This window comes from Nyctereutes procyonoides, unplaced genomic scaffold, assembly GCF_905146905.1.
Source record: "Nyctereutes procyonoides isolate TBG_1078 unplaced genomic scaffold, NYPRO_anot_genome, whole genome shotgun sequence".
NCBI lineage: Eukaryota > Metazoa > Chordata > Mammalia > Carnivora > Canidae > Nyctereutes > Nyctereutes procyonoides.
Genome location: NW_026575126.1, coordinates 49,547,182 through 49,566,785, shown reverse-complemented (window position 1 = coordinate 49,566,785; position 19,604 = coordinate 49,547,182). Strand labels below are relative to the sequence as shown.

At 50.2% G+C, this 19,604-nt stretch overlaps 2 protein-coding genes across 7 annotated transcripts in view; one reads left to right on the top strand and one right to left on the bottom strand.

Moving 5' to 3' along the window:
- MARF1 (meiosis regulator and mRNA stability factor 1) overlaps positions 1-6,079 on the top strand; it is a 40,838-nt gene extending 34,759 nt beyond the window's left edge. For all 6 annotated transcript variants that reach the window (XM_055340361.1, XM_055340359.1, XM_055340358.1 and 3 more), the window contains exons 26-27: positions 1,264-1,434; positions 3,400-6,079. In XM_055340361.1, coding sequence (XP_055196336.1) covers positions 1,264-1,434; positions 3,400-3,644 — 416 coding nt within the window. In that variant the 3' untranslated portion in view covers positions 3,645-6,079. The remainder of the gene's footprint in view (positions 1-1,263; positions 1,435-3,399) is intronic.
- Positions 6,080-15,520: 9,441 nt separating this feature from the next.
- Positions 15,521-19,604, bottom strand: part of BMERB1 (bMERB domain containing 1) — a 113,630-nt gene continuing 109,546 nt past the window's right edge. The window contains exon 6 of the mRNA XM_055341209.1: positions 15,521-17,311. Coding sequence (XP_055197184.1) covers positions 17,199-17,311 — 113 coding nt within the window. The 3' untranslated portion in view covers positions 15,521-17,198. The remainder of the gene's footprint in view (positions 17,312-19,604) is intronic.

Sequence of the window (19,604 nt, the reverse complement as noted above, 5' to 3'; positions counted from 1 at the left end):
AGTGTGGTATTCAGTTGCTAACAGAAAAACCAGCCTGCACTTGATAGCATTTTATGGTTCCTGGTTCAGGTTCTTGAAGGATGTTGACACCCCTGTAATGACAATGTCAGCTCAGTTCAGACGTTAGAGGAAAAAAATTTTCTGATGTTTGTTAAAACAGTACTTTAAGACAATTTCAATAGGGTCAACTTTGCTGCACCCGGGGAGGGAGATGGAGGTCAACCCTGAGTACAAGGAGGAGCAGAGATGTTTTAGTCAAGGAGCAAAGTGAGGGGGCATGAGTGTGGGCGGACATCACCGGGAGATATCAGGGTGGAGGAATAAGGACCTTGATCAAAGAGCAGGGATTGGAGGGGCAGGAGGGGGGTATTCTCGCAAAACAGACTTCCCAAGATGGTTGCTAAGACTGGGCTCAGTAAGGACCAGACAAACACAGAAAGCCAAGGTCAAGGCCTTGTGGAGAAGAGGGCTGAAAGGGCCAGGCTCAAGTTGGATCAAGGAAAGAGTCTTTGTCACGGGGCCTCCCTGGGAAAGACTTGGTAGTAATGCATTAATAATACTCAAAACATTGACTCACTCAGATTTTATGTGGAGCCTCCTCTGGAAGCTCAAACTGACTCACTTGAGCACTATAGCAATTGTAACTTCACTGAGTCTTGAACCCATTGCTGTGGATGAGACTTCTATCTTTCTACGACTCTGTAAATTGCTAATTGGAAGCATTACTGTGGTCTGTGTGTGGAGGACACATTTCACATTTTATAAAGCAGGGAATGGCACACCCTGCCCTCACCTGTCAACACAGCCTGCCGGGGGGTTACCTCCAGTGTCCAAATGAGGAACCCAAGTTCCAAGAAGTTAAAGAACTTACCCAGGATCACTCAGCAAGGGAGTGATGAAACTGGGACCCAAGTCTTAAAATTTGGAGCTTGTGCTCATTTTAACTATCTTGTGCCTCCTCTAAGGACTGTCATTTCCCCTCTTTGGAAACTGACTGTGGAACACCCCCCGCCCATTTTTGGCTGTGACCCCTTGGGGCATTGCTGTTCCTGAGAATACAAATTGGGAGATCCGGGTTTGTGGCATTTCCTTTACCAGAGTGACCCAGACCTTTCTGTTAATGGCTTTGTTGTTGCTGTTAACCTTGAGTTCTTGAGTACTTCCTGGCCTTTTTCATCTTGAAGGCCAAGAGAGAAAGCCTCAGGCACAGACTTGTGGTAGACTGCTGTCCTGAGTTGAGCCCGGCCTGCCTTCTCTGTCCAGGGCCCCACCAGGCAGAACAGGAGCTTCTCCGCCTGACCAACGACTCTCCTGTGGACCTCCTGTGTGCACCTGTCCCCTCCTGCCTGCCGTCCCCTCAGCTGAGACCAGATCCCGTCATCCTCCAATCTGCTGATCTCATTCAGTTTGAGGAACACCCTCAAGAGACTTCTGGTAAGGATACATAGTGTTGTTGCGGGGGTATTTTCTCTGTGGGTTAAAAAATAAAAGCACGATTCCAGAACGGTAAAAAGTTTGACGGAGGTAGGGGGAAGCTACGTTTTCAGGCACAAGAATACCTGCCCTGATTATTCAGGACCCTCTTTTCCAGTCAGTCTTCCTTGCAAAACTAGGTTCACAGCCCTGGGTGGCTTAGGGAGCAGCAAGCCCCGGAATGATGGCGGGTCTGGAGGGATGATGTGGCTGGGCCGTGGAGAAGCCCACAGAGGTGTGCGCGGAGGGCTTCCTGGGCCCGTGTTGCCTGCCTTCTAAAGGCACAGCAGCTCCGGTCTGGCGCAGAGCTGAGTGACTGCTCTGGTACTGGGGCCTCCTGGGGCATGAGCAGGGGAGGGAGGGCCCTGCACAGGTGAGCTGAGAAGGGACAGGAAGTCCACTGCTGAGGGCATCTACCTGGTGCCTGCCTTGGGTGGCCCCCTTGTGTCCGATCCTGCGCTAAGGCTCCCAGGCACACTCCTGCCTCCTCCTCACCTCAGCCCTGCAGCGCAGGGCATGGCGGGCTGGTGCAGCTTGGCCTGCCGCCAGAGACCACACCAGCCCCAGGCTGCTGGACTGGGAAGTGGCTGAGCTGGGATTTGAACCCCAGGCCTCCTGTCTTGCTGCTGTGTTGCCTCACCTCCGGAGAGGATGGCCCACCTGCTCTGTCCAGGCCCTTCCCTCATCTGTCACAATGAGTTCTTCTCCGCTCTGCTTCTGTTTCCAGGGGAAACAGCCTCGTGTTGCCCCATGAAAGAACTGAGACTGGAAAGCAGGAGATGGGGAAACTCAAACCTGCTTCTGCTCCTGGGAGATATAACCTGTGGCAGAAGCAGGAGAGTGCTCCCCTAGGAGGCTGCAGTTGGTACGAGACCGACTCCAGCCTCCCGCGCGGGCTGTGGCTTTGATGCGTTTAGTCCACGTGAGTTCAGCCGTCCATCCACATGTGACCAGAGAGAGAGATCTACTCTCTGGCGTGGGCAGTTCTGTCCGCACTTCTCCCGAGTGCCCGCCTGAGAAGGGAGCTGGGAATCTGCATCCCTCCGTCACTCTGGCCTTTCTGTGCCTCTGGTGCCAGGGTCCCTGGTGCACGCAGTGGGAGTCTGAGGTACACGACATCTCAAGCAAAATTGGCTGTGTGTGTGTGGCACGCCCAGTACCTGGGGCTCGACCAGAGGAAGAGCAGCCTATAAACACAGGGGAGATGGCTGTGCTTCACTGCCTGGATATTTGAGGGTGATTCTGACTCTGTGCACATTTCTCCTTATCCCTGCCCACCTTAGAGCCACGCAGGGTACAGTCCTCTGTCAGTGGTACAGGCCAGGGCTTCCTGACACTGAAGCCCCGTGTCAGGAGGGAGTCTTTTTTTATACATATTTTCTTTTTTTTTTTTTAAGATTTTATTTATTCATGATAGACACAGAGAGACAGAGAGAGAGGCAGAGGGAGTAGCATGCTCCATACAGGGAGCCCGACGTGGGATTCGATCCCGGGTCTCCAGGATCGCGCCCTGGGCCAAAGGCAGGCGCTAAACCGCTGCGCCACTCAGGGATCCCCTTGGGGGAGAGTCTTTAGGTCCCCTGAGGGTCATGTCCTATCTTTACCTGACAGAATGAATGGGCAAATAATCCACATGAGGGGCGGGTGGGTGGGTGATATTTCTACACCATTGCCCATGGAGTTATAGCCCAAAATGAAGCTTTCTAAAACTTTGTAATTCCAGAGAAAGCTGAGGTGCAGTATATCTATAAATATCTGACTCACGTGACATGTTGGCCATGTGACTGGTATGTAATTGCAACAAGGGCATGATGTTTGGTGGGTGACTTTAAGAATATTTTTTGAAATAATATGAGGGAGAAACTAAAAACCCAGCACATCTTACAGGTCTTAGAACTTAATGTGTTTGCTTTTTTGTCTTTACAGAAATTATGATTTTAAACCAAGCAGAGAAAATTGAAATCCCAGTACCAGTAAAGAACAACCACCCAGCCTCAGACTCCAGCTCCTCTGGCATCTCAGCAGCTGACCCAGTGCCTCCCTGCCCCTCCTTGGAAACCTCAGAGTCACTGCCCAGCAAGGACCCCGTGGAAAGCCCAGCCAAAAAGCAACCCAAAAATAGAGTAAAATTGGCAGCCAATTTTTCCTTTGCACCTATAACCAAGCTTTGACTCGCGTTTTGAACATAGAATTAGGATGGGGAAACACTGTCTGATTCTGCACACAAAAGTGGGTTCAGAAAACACAGCCTTTTCTGTTTGAATGCAGACCCCCTAGAAGCCACTTACTTCATCTTTAGATGTATCCCATAACGTTTGTTTCTTTTACGTTGAACACAGCTTAGAGCTGAAGTGTTTCTTTTTCTTCTCTCCTAATTATTTGGAAAAAACAAACCAAAAAAAAAAAAAAACAAAAACCCAAAAACCTCTTGGCATTTGTTAAGGAATCCTTAATATATATATATCTTACCAAATTTTTTTGAATTATTATGAAATGTAATGGTGTTCTGTGAGAAGAAAGCAGTGAGAACTCAGAAGGAATGGTTTTACTTCCATTCAAGCCACATTCGTGGTAGAGTCTTACATGTAGCATAAGAAAGCCTCTCAGCCTTTGCTTGCTGGTGTTTCCAGACAGTATGAATCCAGTGCAGAGTGTGTGACGCAGCAAAGCCTGCTCCACGGCCCTGCGTGTTCCCACGTGGAAGCAGAAGGGCAGGCGAGGTGGGGAGAATGTATTTTCAGGTTGGGTGTAAAGGTTCCTGGCGTCCATGTGACTTGTAAGCGTGCCTTGTTTGTCTTATTGAACTATGTCTGTAGTTGACAAATGTGACTTCATCACAAATTTTTAAAAATGTTTCCACTTCGGGGTGCCATGTCAGAGCTTTCTAGAACGTTGAGGATGTTTTAAGCTTCCCTTTTATGTTAACGTTCCAGTGTGATACGGATTTAGGTTAAGGAAAAGGAGATGGTCTTAGTGTCATGAATTTAAAGTCAGCATTTGAATTCTAGCACACAGTATTGTGTGTCGAGCGGCAATGTTGGGAAGAGAGCCTGATTTTCTAAAATATGCATGAAATGCATAAATTACAAATCAGAGCTGAGGGGCAAGGTGCTTTGACAGGAGCGATATCGATACTCTTTCCACTAGGAAGAGACAGAAATTCTATCTATACATGTGAAGGCCAAGGTTGATCATCTTAACCTTGTATTTGTAATTTTAAACCTGGTTTTGGTAGCTGGGAAGCTTTATGTGGAGTGTGAGCGAGTGTGTGTGTGTGTGTGTGTGTATGTCTATGTTGGCTCAGTGTCTTTTAATAGCATCTGCTTTTACTGTTACTTCTCGCAGTTGGAAGCATGTTGGGTTTTTTGTGGTGTCTGATGTTGGCATTTGGGAAAAGCCAGCCTTATGAGGGAGCACTGCCCTGTGGACCGAGCTTCGCCTCGAGGTGGCAGAGGCATCCGGTGACGGGTGGCCTCCCACCCCTCCTGGAGAAACCTGACATTTACAATGGGTTGTATTTGTTGGGCAAAAAGGCGGATTCATTCATAGAGCAGAAAGAACCAGTTGGCATAAGGTCTTCCACTACTGAGATGGTTTCTTTTGGGGAAAATGTTTATATTCTGTAATTTCTAGAAAGCCAGAAAATGGGCTCTGATTTCATAGCCAGCATTTTGATAAAATGCCACAAAACAAGGGCTATAAGAGAGATTTTTTACAAGTCAGGTTTTTGTTCCCCAAAATCTTTAAAATGAAGCCAGTGATTTCCCAGTTCTTCACACATGGCCCCAGTCAAGATGGAACAACACTGGAAAAGCCTTCCAAGCATCATGGCCCTGTGCGAATCCTCTACGAATGAAGGCATTTCTTCTACAGACATAGTACGTATGGCAGGAAGTCAAATGCAGATGTGCAATTTTTTTTTCTTTTTAAGCTTTTAAACAGTGATAAAGTTGGTATTGAGAACCTCAGTTGCCTTATTCTGAGACTTCTTAAGGCTGAGTTTGTACTCTGGGACTTTAGTTTTGCTCGCATATGCGGGATTGATTCTAAAAACGTCAGAGGTACCATTACAAGTCACGAGGAACAGTCTCAGAGCAGCTGCTTTGGGCAACAGAGCCTGCAGGCGCACACTGTCATGGGAGTGTGGCCGAACCGAACTGTTTGCTGGGATCGCCAGTCAGTCTGGAACGCGTGTGTGGCCCTAACAGTCGCTGCTGGAAGATAAGAGAATATGGCGTGAGCTTGTTGTGTCCGTGATGTACTCCACAAATGGCCAGTCTGATTGCTATCTATTTTTTTATCCAGAGGCTTAATTAAATGATGTGACAAAATAATGTATGAGAATTAAGACAAAGAAATTCTTTATTTCTGGGTGGAAAGATGTACCAGATTAGATATATCTGTTTAAAGGAAAAAAAAAAAAAAAAAGTTACCACCACAACCCCCTTTCCCATCTTGCACTGTTTGTTTCAGATTGGGCTTGGGGGAAGAGATGTTTTTTTTCTTAACCGTCTACTTTGTTTGAACACTTTTTTTGTGGTTCAAGTGCTGTTTTGTGTGTTGGGACCAAACAGTTGTCAATAAACTTTACAAAGCAAGCATCTAATTCGAGTTTTCCCAATCTTTGTGACTTGTCTGAGTGGAGGGACCATCCGGTCTGGTCCTCTTTTCACCTTGGGTTCCCCCCAACTTCTCACCCCTTCTGAAAATCCAGCTGTTGGAGAGAGTGGATTGGCCTGACAGTTTAGGGGCCCTTTTCACTTAGCACACGGTGCTGGCAGGTGTCTACACTAATGCTGCCCTCCCACTGGCATGGTTAGGACCCTCCAAGGTTTCCAGCTGAGTTCCAGTGTATGAACACATGTGGGGCAAATATAGTAACTACAAGCCCCTCTGTTTATAAACCTGAGATAAATCCCTTGGATCTCTCTCCCTGTAAGAGAAATCCATTTTGCAGGCCACCTTGTTTTTTTTGTCACTGCCAGGCATGCCTTTCCAATAAGCCCATTTGGAAAAGACCCTTTCACAGACTCCACTGTGAAGCCCTTCCCCTGACACCACTGTGACACTCCCTGCCACCCTGCCCACTCCCCCCATCCCCGTGCGAGAATCTGGAAGGACCTAGAAGATACTCGAATGTTTGGCTAAATTGCTTCTTCATGAAGAACAATTTTTTTAATTGCAACACTAAAAAGCTCTTAAAGACTTTTGGCCGTCCTTTCTAGTCGTCTTTTATGGTAGCAGATCTTCCAGAAAAACTTGAGCTGCCACCGTGCCCCTTTCGTAGTTTTGTAGGTCTGGACATGGGTTTGCAGTGGGGCCTTGCCTTTCTCTCTGTGTGTTCCCACATGGTCCAGAGGTGGTGGCTTCGAAGGGGGCCGGCTGAGCGCAGGTAAACCTGTCTGTGCTCAGGAGATGGGTGTTGACATCTAGAACCTGGCTCCCGATGCTTTGCCCTAGCTGTTCCCTCTACCGTGAGGAGCACGGTGCTCTGGGATTTCTCTTCTCTGCTTTCTAGCAGCTTCCCGTGGGCAGAGACCAAGTCATGGCTCAGAAGCGTCCCTGCTGCCTCCCCCATCAGTGACCATACTCCGCAGACTGGGACAGGTCACACATTAGCTCTGGGACTGTGGGAGGACCAGCCACCCTGACTCACTGCCCCAGAAACCAACCCTTGGCGTGGCCACTGCCTGCTCGACCTGCACTTCACACACTCCCAAGATAGCCAGTCTCCTGGCTGTGTTAACAGCATTAGTGTCACCTAATGCCACTCTTTGGGGACAGACCGAGCCAATATGTTTGAATCAACACTTTGCCAGGAAAGTTCTAGTCTCTCCCTGGGAGGAAGACAGCCCTGGGAAGTAGGAGGAAACAGCTGATTACCTATGGGACACAGTCAGCTAATGATGGAAATGGCAGGACAGAGAGAACCGCTCACTTTGCAGGTGTGCGGGGACAGGAACCCAGAAGCTCTCAAGTCAGAAACCGAGGGCCAGGATGTTTCTTAGCCAGACAAGAAGAATTCCCATTTTCTGGGAAGGAAAGACTTGGAAATGGGGCACTCAGTGCAGAGGAGGCAAGAGGAAGCACATGCACGTGGAAGCTCAAGAGCCACCACCACAGTATGAAGTGGCCAGGAGTCCTGTGGTGGTCAAGGGCACAGTGGCACCATCTTCTCCATCCGCTGCAGGCAGCTCACAGGAAGGCCTCTCCTTCCACCTCTGCCCAGAAGCCTTCCCAGCTGCAGGGCCTGACGCGGGAGAAGGCCCCACTCCCACCTCCCACCCTGCCTCCCTCAGAGTTTCTGAGGTCGCTCACAGTGAGTGCGGAGCCCCTGCCCTCGGTGTTAGCAGCCTCTGAATCTGGTGTGTGGCCCAGATGTGGAATCAGGAAAGACCTCTCTGTTCTCGAGTAGAATCCCTGTCTCACCTCCCTATGTGAGGAGAATAGGGTTTTACACATGGACTCTGAGTCCTGAGCCTCCCAACTTCTCCCCACTGCCCTCTGTCCTGAAAGAGGGCCCCAAGTTTGGTTGGCTCTCAGCTAGAAGCCACCTGCAAACCCTGACGCCCACCTGCAAACCCTGAATGAAGCCCACCGGAAAATCCTGAAGGCCGCCTTCAATCCCTGGAGGCCACCTGCAAACCCTGGAGCCCACCTGCAAACCCTGGAGGCCTCCTGCAAACCCTGGAGCCTGCCTGCAAGCCCTGGAGGCCGTCCACAGTTCCCTGCCACATGGGCTCCCTCAAAATGACACCTTAGCTCATTGAACCCACAAGAATAACCTCCAGTCGGCTAGGAGGGAGCCTCACAGAATGTAACCTAGTCAAGGGAGTGCCTTCCCATCGTCCTTGCCAACATCCCTCAGGTAGAAGGAAGCCTCGGGCTCCTCCGTGATCCTGGAGTGAGTGGCTGGGTCCCGGGCTGAAGCATCAGAGAGGGTCAGCAGCCACGTTTCAAAGCTGCGAGGGCCCTGATGGACTGCCTTCCAGTCCACCCAACTTCCACCTCTGCACTGACGTTTACAGATGGGAACGGGGGGCGGTGGGGACAAAGCAGAGAACCAGCCTCTCTGACCCAGCAAAGTAATACTGGGCCTGTCATGGGACTGTTAAAAAGAAAAAAACAAAAAACAAAAAACAGGACAAGAGGCCCCAAATGGAATTGTTTATGCTGAGCTCCGTACCACTGAACCAAGACTTTGCTACAATTTCGGGGCTCCCAGGAATCAGAATCAGCACTAGTCAGGTAATCTGCCTGACAGGCCCCCGGGGGCCCCTAAAGGAAAGTGGCCTCACGATGACCAGCCTGCTCGTTGGCCTAGTGTACCTTCCACCCCTGCTCCCTCCTGCCCATGAAAGGCTTTCCTTTTGTACAGCTCCTCAGAGAGCCTTCCTCTCTGCTTCATTTTTTTTTTTTTTTAAGATTTTTATTTATGAGAGACAGAGACAGAGGGAGAAGCAGGCTCCATGCAGGGAGCCCGATGCGGGACTCGATCCGGGGAATCTGGGATCAGATTCCTGAGCCGAAGGCAGACACTCAACCGCTGAGCCACCCAGGCGTCCCACCTCTCTGTTCCTTTGGATGTTGCCTCATTCGAATTGATTTTCGTTCAAGTGAGCTTAACATTTTTCACATGCCTCAGTTTACCTTTTGCCATGACACAAGCCAGGCCTGCCAACCCCATGGTGGGGTCCAGGAGGCCCCAGGACAGGTGCCCAGAGCTGCTGCTGGAGACCCTGCCCAGGATAAAGCCAGCCCGAGGGAGGCAGGCACGGAGGCAGACAAACACGGAGTCCAGGCGACAGCACTTGAACCCCTGGGCCCAGTGGGTTGATTGAACCCCTGATCTCAGCCGAGGCAGGAGCCAGGAAATGCTCTTGTGTTCTGGCCTCTTTGGCTTCTGTTTTGGTGACTTACAACCCAGAGCATCCCACTGCAGGGTTGGCAGCCCCAGGCCTCTGTCCCCACCCCAACCTCACCTCCTCCAACTTTTCTCCGAGCTATGTCTCGCTGCAGAGGTGCGTCCTCCTTCAGGGACATCCCCGAACCCCAGATGCAGGCAGCTGTCCCCTCCCATGCTGCCGGGGCCTCTGCACTCACCACTCTCCCAGTAGAACAGAAGTCCACAACCCCACCACTGTTTAGCAAAACTCAAGACCGCTGCACCTGCTGCTCCTGTGGTCAGAGGGGCAATGAGTTGCAGACACCTTATTGGCAGAGGAATAGACCCTGGTGTGGGTAGTGGGCCCAGGGACCTGGATTTGAGTTAGTATGAGCAGCCCAGAAGGAGCTGAATTGTTCCTATTAAAGTGAGAGGGAAATTGCTCACAAGGAGGCCTGGGGACACAGAGGTGGGCCCTACGGTGGCTGGTGGCAAGGCTGGTGGGAAAAGGAGCAGTGGGTCCTCACCAGTGTGTGCAGCTGTGATGCAGACCCGCACCCACCTCCATAGACATTCTGGAAGGTCGGCTTTGTGTCCTGAAGCTCTGTGCAGCTCGGTTTCTGTGGTGAGTTGGGGAAGGAGGTGAGTTCCTTGTGGGACTCAGCGGATGGAGGAGGGCACAGCCGAGGGAAGGGATGTGAGGGGTATGCAGAGCTCGTGGTGGCGCAGGCCAGGTCGCGGGTGACCAGTGGCGGGGGCTGTAGGCCCGGGCAGGTGCCCACATCTTGGGGAAGCACGTGGATTGGGGCTCCAGCTGACAGTGACAGATTACAGCAACTTTTGTCACCACATCCTATTCCCAAGTCTGCTCACTGCCAGCTTCATGGGGGCAGGACCCTCTCCCCCAGAAATTCCTGAACCTGAGCAGCCTTCTGATCACGCAGCTCCTTACCTTCAGCTGTGGCCAGTAACAGCCTGCTGTTCTAAGGACATTATTTACTACGTGCATTGCCCTGAGCCTGTCCTGCACGGTTGATGTCGCATCGATGCCCCAGTGTTCTCTCTGTCTTACAGGTCTGGACACTGAGGTGCAGAGAGCAGAAGGGATCACCCAGGCTCCCACAGGGAGGGCTTCAGCGGGGATTTTCACCCAGGCAGGCTGACTCCAAGCTGAAGCCCTTCAGCACCTTCTAGATTGCTTTCCCTTTTGCTAATCCTGCTGGTCAGCAGGTCTTGTTCGGATCTACCGCCACTGAGGAGGCCTACCCCTGTCCTCCTGTTCGGTGCCCATCTCCCTCACTAGACAGGTTACAGGAAGGCAGGCCCCACCCCCCTCATCTGGTTCATCCGTGTTCCCTGGTACCAGCCGTGTGCAACACTCACTAGTGGAATTAAACACGTGAAAGGATGGAAAAATGACCTGCCACTTGTTCTTCAAGCCAGCCGTCCTGTCTTGCTCCAGCCCATGATGCCCACCCTGCGGTCCTGTTGGTGGTGGCAGGTGTCTGAGCCTTGGCTGGTGGCAGTGGGTGCATTGTAACTGCTGCTTCTCAAGCTGCATTCAAGCTGAGCCGGTGCATTCCTGCAGCTCAGGGCTGTCCAGCCACCACGGGCGGAGCAGAAAGGTTTAGAAAAGGCTCCGCTGCTGCAGGTGTGGTCGTGACTCCCCTCCATTTGAGGACGGCTCAACAGGGAATGGGGTGTGAGGCTGCTGGGGTTCGAAATGAGAAAGAAACACACTGAGCCCAGCTCTCACCACGCTCTCAGACTCAGGTCTTCGCTCCCCCACGGCCATACTGTGTGAACTTGGGCTAATCACCTTCCCTTGCTGAGCCTCTGTTGTCCCATCTGCCAAATGGGAGTGATGGCCTCTCCCCCACTGTGATGGAACAGTAGGTGAGGGGGCACTCTCCTGCCTGATGCATCTGGCTTCCATGCCAGCACCTTGCTGAAACTGCTCACATCAACCCCATGCTTCAAAAAAATATATTTATTTATTATTAATTAATTAATTAATGACACAGAGAGAGAGGCAGAGACACAGGCAGAGGGAGAAGCAGGCTCCCTGCGGGGACCCTGATGTGGGACTTGATCCCAGGACCCCGGGATCACGACCTGAGCCAAAGGCAGATGCTCAACTGCTGAGCCACCCAGGTGTCCCCCCACCAACCCCATCCTATTGCAACATCCCTTGGGCCCTTTCCATGAGGTTTTTAAGGTCACATGATCCCCGGGTCACATTAGATGCTGAAGAACATCCCCTCTCTGACAATGCCAGGTGTTTCTTCTTCCTGCCCAGCTGCTCCTACTGCTTGTTCCCTTAAATGATAGTGTGAACAACGGTGTGAGGCTGGAGGAATGGTGAGGCCGGAGGTTGGAAAGGCCCTGGAGGTGCTGATCACATTAAGGTTTGGCAAACCAGGCCCCAGCCCAAAGACTTTACTGCAAGAGTGGGGGCAGGTGCAAGAGAGCTGGAAACTGGCCAGGTTCGCACATTAGGAAGGTCATTTTGGCTTCAGCGTGGTGCACAGGTAGAGCTAGAGAAAGAACTGGCAGGGAATCTGAGAAGTTCTTGGCAGGGAGAGTAATGTGTGAGGGCCCAGGAGAGATGCCGACAGGCGGCATAGCCAGAAGAACCATAAAAACCTCAGAAAACTTCAGTGGCCCCCTGCACAATAGGCGAGTGGATGCGATGGGGCCAGGGATGTGGGGAGGGGCTAGGGCCAGAGGGCCTTGTCATCCACATGAGAGAGCCTGGATTTCAACCTGAAGACGTGGGCACTGTTTTATTTTTTTAAAGATTTTATTTATTTTTTCATGAGAGACAGAGAGAGAGAGGCAGAGACACAGGCAGAGAGAGAAGCAGGCTCCACGCAGGGAGACCAAAGTGGGACTCGATCCCGGGTCTCCAGGATCACACCCTGGGCAGAAGGCAGGCACTAAACCACTGAGCCACCCGGGCTGCCCATGGGCACCGTTTTAAAGAGGGGAATGACAATAAGGTCTGTATTATTCAGAAAGGCAGCCGGCTGACCTCGGTGTAGGACTGACCAGGTGCTAAGGAGCCCGGCTCAGAGCTCCGAGGTTGATCAAGCAAAAGATGATGGTGATTACACTGGGGGTGTGGTGGTGTGCAACAGACGCTAGGGAAACTCAGTGGGCAGAAGCTAAGGACTTGGCAGTTGTGTGGATTTGAGGAGGGACAGATGAGTCAAGGTCAAGTCCTAGGATAATCTTTTTTGAGATGGGAAATAGCAGAGGAAGCTGAGGCTAAAGTTTAGGATGGGGGTTGGCCAACTTTTTCAGAAAGGTCCAGAGTAAATATTTGAGGATTTGCTGGCCACACAGTCTCTGTCACAAGTACTCAACTGTGCTCTTGTAGCACAAAAGCAGCCGGAGACGATATATACATGAATGCTCTCGGTTATCTGCCAATATAACTCAATTTACAAAAAACAGGTGATGGGACCATGGGCTGGCCCCTGGTATAGGACCTGTCACATTTGATGTGCCTACTCTGGTTTCAGATGGAGAGTCTAGGCAGCAGGGAAGTGTGTCCAAGGACAGGAGAAAGTTCTAGGTGAAGGAGAGAATCCAGGAGCAGTTGGGGTGCAAAGGCCATTTACCAAGGCCAGGAGGGAGGAAGAGCAGAATGCTGAGAGCCAGGCCCAGAGGTCAAGAGAGAGAGAAAGGAGACTGGAGAGATGTTCTCCTGGGTGCTAGGAGGTTCCCCTAGAGAAAGGGCATGTTGGCAGTGTCATCAGTGGGCTCTAACACACTCCAGAGAGCTAGCATGAGGGCCGACTGCATGGAGTAGATGTAAATGCTGGGCACCAGAATAGGCCACCCCAAGAAATGCTGCGCCTTGGCATATGGGTTATTTTGAGCTAAAGGCCCTTGAGAACCAACTAGTTCAGGGAAAGCTCTCCTTTCAGAAAGGCAATCTCCATTTATTTATTTTTTTTCAATTTTTTTTTTTTGCAATCTCCATTTATAAAGGAAATTTCCATTTGTAAAAGGTGTCTGGCTCTCACACACCAGGAAGAGGAGGAGTCTGATCAGTGAAGGCAAGTCTTAAATCTGCATAACAAACCTTATCATACAACCGCTATTTACCATACTCTTCCTGGGCCCCTCCCCATAACTTGCCACCCCACCAGAAGCCCCAAACCCCTGTTCCTTTTAGTTCAAATGGTTTGTAAGTTCAAGTTCTAAAGATCTCTTTGGGTTGCTGCGTGCTGCCACGTATACTCATGCAACGCCTGTGTTCATACACTCCTGATTGCTTTTCTCTTGTTCTTCTTTGGGCAGTCTTATGGAAAGGGACCAAGTTGAAGAACCTAAGTTGAATAAAGGAACGGATTTTTCCTTCCCTACATAACCACATGGTGACATCCCCAATGAGAGGGGTCAGGGATAAGAGAGTGACAGAAACCAGACTGAAATAGGATGAGCACAGGAGTAGAGATGAGGGAATGAAGATAGCAAGATGGCGGACAATTCTCAACACGTAAGGCCGTGAAGATGGAGAAAGAAGTGGTGGCTGCAGGGGAAGATGGGATGGAGCACTGGTTGGTTGGTTGGTAATGGGAGAGATTTGTTTCAATTCTGAAGGGAAAAGGAAGGCTTTTTGAGTCTACAGGAGGAGAGTTGGGATGAATGGCCCAACCATTCATCCCAACTCCTAGGTGGTGGGCTCCCACCACCAACTCTTAGGGTGTCGCTCAAAGGACTTGGGACCACTTCCTCATCTGTACGGTGGAAGTGACGAGAGCATCTGCTTCTGGGGGCCATGTGAGGGACTTTAGAGAAAATGCACATGTGGCTCTCAGTAAATGTTTCTCCAGTTGTATCCTTCCTGCTCCAGCTTCCAAAACGAGTGTGTCTGGATCTGCAAGGTTTCTTGGCTTTGCAGGCAGCCCTGGTGATCTGGAAACATCTTGAATGATTACTTTCTTCTGCTCTTGTGTGAAATCCTAAATAAATGGTGGAGGGTTTTTTTGTTTGTTTGTTTAAAACAAATCAATAGAAATAGCAGGAACATAAATTAGGTGTACCCCAGGGCTCTGGGGATGTACTAGAGGCAGGATTTTTATGAGGGTTTCGATCTCCTTTGGCTCATTGGATCAGTGAGTGACTGCTCTCTAATTGGTCTGAGGTCAGGCCTTCCAGACTCATGCTTCCTACAAAGGAGGAAGACGGGCAGACCCTTTGCAGCCTGGATCTTTATTGCAAGAATGGGAAGCATGCGTAGAGTGGCTTGAATAGCATTCGCCCCAAATTCAGGTGTACTTGCTATCCCAGAGTGTGACCTTATTTGGAAGTAGGGTCTTGGCAGAAGTCATTAAGCTAAGGATCTACAGGAAAGCATTCTGGGTTGTAGGCGAACCTTGGAAGAAGAGGATGGGACATAGACACACATACACAGAAGACAAAAGCATGTGAAGACAGAGGTAGAAACTGGGGTGGCCAAGGCAAGGAACACCGAGGATTGCCAAGAGTCACCAGGAGCTGAGAGTGGTGAAGAATTCTTCCCTAGAGCCTCCAGAGGGAGCATGACTCTGCCAGCACCTTGATTCCAGACCTCTGGCCTCCGGAACTGTGAGAGGGTACATTTGTGTTGTTTTAAGCCACTCTGGTTGAGGTAACATGTTATTGTCGCGTCCTGGGAAGCTCACAGAGTCTGGCTTCATGCTTGGTCTAGGGCAGTGAAGGAGGCCAAAGGGTCCCCTGAAGCCAATGTGGTGGCACAGGCAGTGGCCTAAGGCACCCTCTTTGGCTTCAGAGTGGCAGGAAGTGTGGTGTAGGCCAAAGCTTGGACTGAGGCACAAACACATCCAAGATGGGGGCAGGGTTTGAGAGTGTGCTGCCCCCTGGGAGAGCCATGGATCCCAAGGCTCTGGGGTTCTCAGTCAGAGATATTTGTGTCAACTGCAAAGCTGCTGTGACTTGAAAGACCTTCAGATTAACTTTTGACTTACAAATATTTTTGAAAAAGTTGACCTAAGAACTTTACTTTCATCTTAAGGAAAAATCAGAAATTCAGATACAGCTCTATCCCCCAGGGCATTTATCTTGACATTCTTTTTTTTTTTTTTAAGATTTTATTTATTTATTTGAGAGAGAGAAAGCATGAGCAGGGGAGAAGCAGAGGGAGAAGGAGAAGCAGACTCCACACTGAGCATGGGGCCCGATGTAAGACTCGATTCTAGGACGCCAGGATCATGACCTGAGCCGAGGCCCAACCCAATGAGCCACCTAGGTGCCCCATGACATTCTTAATAATACTAAAAAGTAGAAGCAGTCTAAATGTCCGATAGTAAGATAAGGGTTAGATAGATTATAGCATAGCCACGAGATGGATTACTGAGCAGCCGCTGTAAATATTTGTGAGGAGTGTTTGTTACAAAGAACTCTTGATGACATGGGAAAATGATAGTGATCTAATGCTCAATGAAAAAAGAAACTGGTTATAAGATGATACAATATGATGCCGGTTGTGGGAGGAAAAAAATGCATGAAAGGAAACCTGCCAAAAGGGCAGCAAGGTCTCGAGCTGGAAAATTTCTGGGAGATACAAACAGAAAACAAGAAACTTCTTTATACTTTCTATACTTTTAAAAGGTTTACTATGTACATGGATGACTTCCATAATCAAGAGAAAAAGTAAAAAAACGTTAAAAATGCTGTGTACGTGGTTTCCACTTTTATTTTCTCCGATGGATGATTGCACATCAGCGAATCTTGAGTTAGGCTAACTATGTTAGGCCGGTCACGACACGCACACATACAGAGAGGTCACACGGGCTGTGCCGAGCTGGCTGTAGCAAATGTACATCAAGTTACACAGGTGGAATTATTAGGCTGGTTGAAACACACCACCGACCAATGGGACACGGTTGGGTCAGGCCACCTTTCCCGCCCGCCGCCGCTGATGTTTACGGAGGTCTGTGTGTTAGGCTGGTGAGTGTGTCCTGTTGGCACTCCCTCCAGTGGCCCCCCAGTGGGTGGAGGGCACCCGAGGCAGCATCAGCTCTGGAGCCCCTTCTCAGCCTGCCCTTGCCCGGTGTTGGAGCCTCTAGCTTTCCGCTACCTCTTCCGAGCGCTGGTTGGGCTCCAGCCCAGGCCCTCATCCCTGCTGTGCTCCACACACCTGGGGCACACATTGCAAGGGAAGGAAGGGCCAAGAGCAAACAGACACACTCTCAATGTGAACCGTGCCCAGACATGGGAGGGGAGGAAGCAGGAGATGTAACCACAACACCACACACGAGCTCAGCCTTTACAGATGGGCCCTCGAGTCTCCATGGTGCTTGGGCTGAGTGGAGGCCTCCAGAACACAGCCCCTGGGAGGGGACAGACAGGGGGAAGGGAGCTGTGCCCATCTGGGGCTGGCCGGATAGCAGAGCTACGAGGGTGGATGAGGCATGTGTCCGACGTGGTGCTGGATTGTTGAAAAGTCACGACTATACACACCTGGGGATCGTGCCCCTCGTCCAGATCATTCGCACGGTGGGTTAGATATAGATAGATAGAAGTGGAGACATACTTTTTCAAGGAAGGATCTTTCCTGGTGGTTGGATAAACAGTGAGACAGACTCCTGGGTTTGGCATGCTCTGGGGGGTGGGGGGCCATGCGACGGTGAGGGACTCCCTATTGCTACACTCTGTACAGGGCGGTCGGGCCCGCCCGCCACGCCCACGGCCCCTGGTGGCAGTCACAGGCTGGCCTTCAACCCCTTCCGCCTTGGAGAGCTCTCAGGCCCCGGTGAAATGGGGGCTATGAAGACAGGAGGGTGGGGGGGTCCCCGTGGCCCCGGGGGCACCCCACATGGGGGGGCTACATGATATTGCACTGGGTGGCCCCACAGCAATCCTTGATGAGTGCCAGGCCGGTCTTGGCCACTGTGGGCTTGCTAGGTGGGGGCTCTGCTTTCTTCTCTGCTCGGGAGCCTGCAGCAGGGTAGGAGCGTGGAGGGGGAGAGGGAGAAAGGGAGAGAGGGGAAGAGGTGATATAAGGAGAGCCCCTTGACCACCTGCAGCCCCTGCCCCGTCCCGACCCCTAGCCAGGCTTGCTCAGCTCCACAGGTGCAGAGAGCGGCTGGGCTGTGTGTTTTTAGACGGTTCCGAAGCCTGTTCCCACCCCCACCCCCCACCCCCGCCAATCACAGTCTTCAGCTCTAATCCTATTCAGTTCTCTTTGCTATTGTATCTGCCACATCTGGCACGGGGTCTGGCTTTCAAAGCATCTGGTGAACCGATAAATGGGAAATTTTGTCCAAGTCACTTTAATCTGGGGATTCATGTCTTTCAATCCCGGAAAGTGGCCATAACGTGATCTTTTCAGATACCTCGAACTCTCTTGTTCCCTGTTGCCCCCCTTCTGGAATGCCTATGAGAAGGAAGTTGGACCTTCCTATTCTCTATTCCATGTTTTGGAAGGCATTTTCTATCTCTTTGTCTCTTTGTGTTAACTGCTGGTTAAGTTCCTCGGCTCTGCCTTCCAATTCTGAATTCTCACTTCAGTTCTGCTTAATCTACTGAGTTTTTACTTCTGTGACTATATATATATATATATATATATATATATATATATATATTATAGAAACCTAATTGTTTGCAAATCTACGAATTCTTTGCTCATGGCATCCTGCGATTTCACTTTGGGTTTTATCCCTTCTCTTATCTCTTTCATCATTTTAAATACACTTACGATATTGCCTCTTTTAGGTAGTCTGTTATCTCTGATTCTTGGGAGGGCAGCCACTCTCCTTGTGGCAGCTACTGACTCCAATCATGGTGGTTCAGTTCTTCATGGGTTTAGAATTTTTATTGACAGCTCATCTTCACGGAGGTCGTTTTATCTGTGGGTTACATATTTCGGGATGCGGAAGTGTCCCCACTGAGCAGTTTTGCATTTGCTTTGCTGGAGTCCCAGAGATTTCACTGGTTTTATATTCGTTTTAATTTTTCTACTTTAGATCCCAGCACTAGATGATTAGAGTAAATTTGAACACTTGGCCCCTTGCATAGGATATAAGCTTGGTGTTTTGATTTTCTTGCCAGATTTCTTTTGGCTATTGATAACCCTGCATAAAAGGCAATTTTCCTTGCTCCTTCCCCACACTGCTAGGTGAGATTTTTCTAATTGGCCTGCCATGAAAGAGACAGTCCACTGAGGATGCTGGATTTAGGCAAGGACCCTGTGCCTTGTCATATTAGAGGCTTGCTGAAGGGACTTTCTTCTTCCTTTATACCCTTGCACTCTATACCACATTTCATGGGACGTTAATAGATGGTCAGGGAAAACTGAGTTTATGGCCATAGTAGATGGTGGTGGCTTTTGGGTTTCGTCTTCCTAGCAAGAATTCCAGTCCCTTCTCTGTGATAACAGCAGATGTCCCTGTGGCTACAAGAGTAGGCATGCAACACAGATCTGGCCAACCATAGTATCCCAGCCTCTTGATGATGGTGATGGCCTAGGAAGTGGGAACATGATCCGAGAAGGTCCAATCAGAATATGCCCCTGAGATTGATGTGTTTGGATACCAGGACATAGAGCCCACGGTGTTGTTTTGCTGTTGCTAAGCTATGGTTCTGGAGTTCAGGCCCTATGAAGAAGGCCTGTGTAGTAGGAGAAAATGAAGCTCACGTACAATGAGGGGCAGAGATAGAAACGGAAGGGAAGTGAGGGCATTCTAATAGTGTCCAGTCCCTGAAGCTTGTTCCTCTTGCTCTTCTTCCAACAAATCCCCCTTTTTTGCTACAGCAAATTTGAATTGGGTATCCGTTTCTTACAACTGAAAGTGGCCTCACTGGGCCAACAAAGAGACGACAGTTCCTTGACAGCAGGACCTGTTATCACTTTTATAGGCTAATAGACATTGGCACCAAAGACAGGGTCAAATACGCAGCACTTCCCAAACTTATGTCACACAGAACCCTTTTCGCTCTGAGTATCAACAGAGGCTGGAGTTCCCTGAGCCTCAGCTCCCATCTTTTTGCCCCAGTGGTTACACAACTCCTAAGAAATCCACCAAACCAGTGATTGGTAAAGGGACATTGGCTGCCAGGACCAGAAACACAGTCTGCAGAACCCAGTGCGAAATGAAAACTCAGGGCCCCTTGTTGCAAAACTATTAAGAATCTCAAGACAGCAATAGCAGAACATGAAAGCAGGCATGGTGCCCTTCTGGGCATCGGGGCCTGGGCAGCTTCACTGGTGGCATGCCCACAAAGCTGGCCC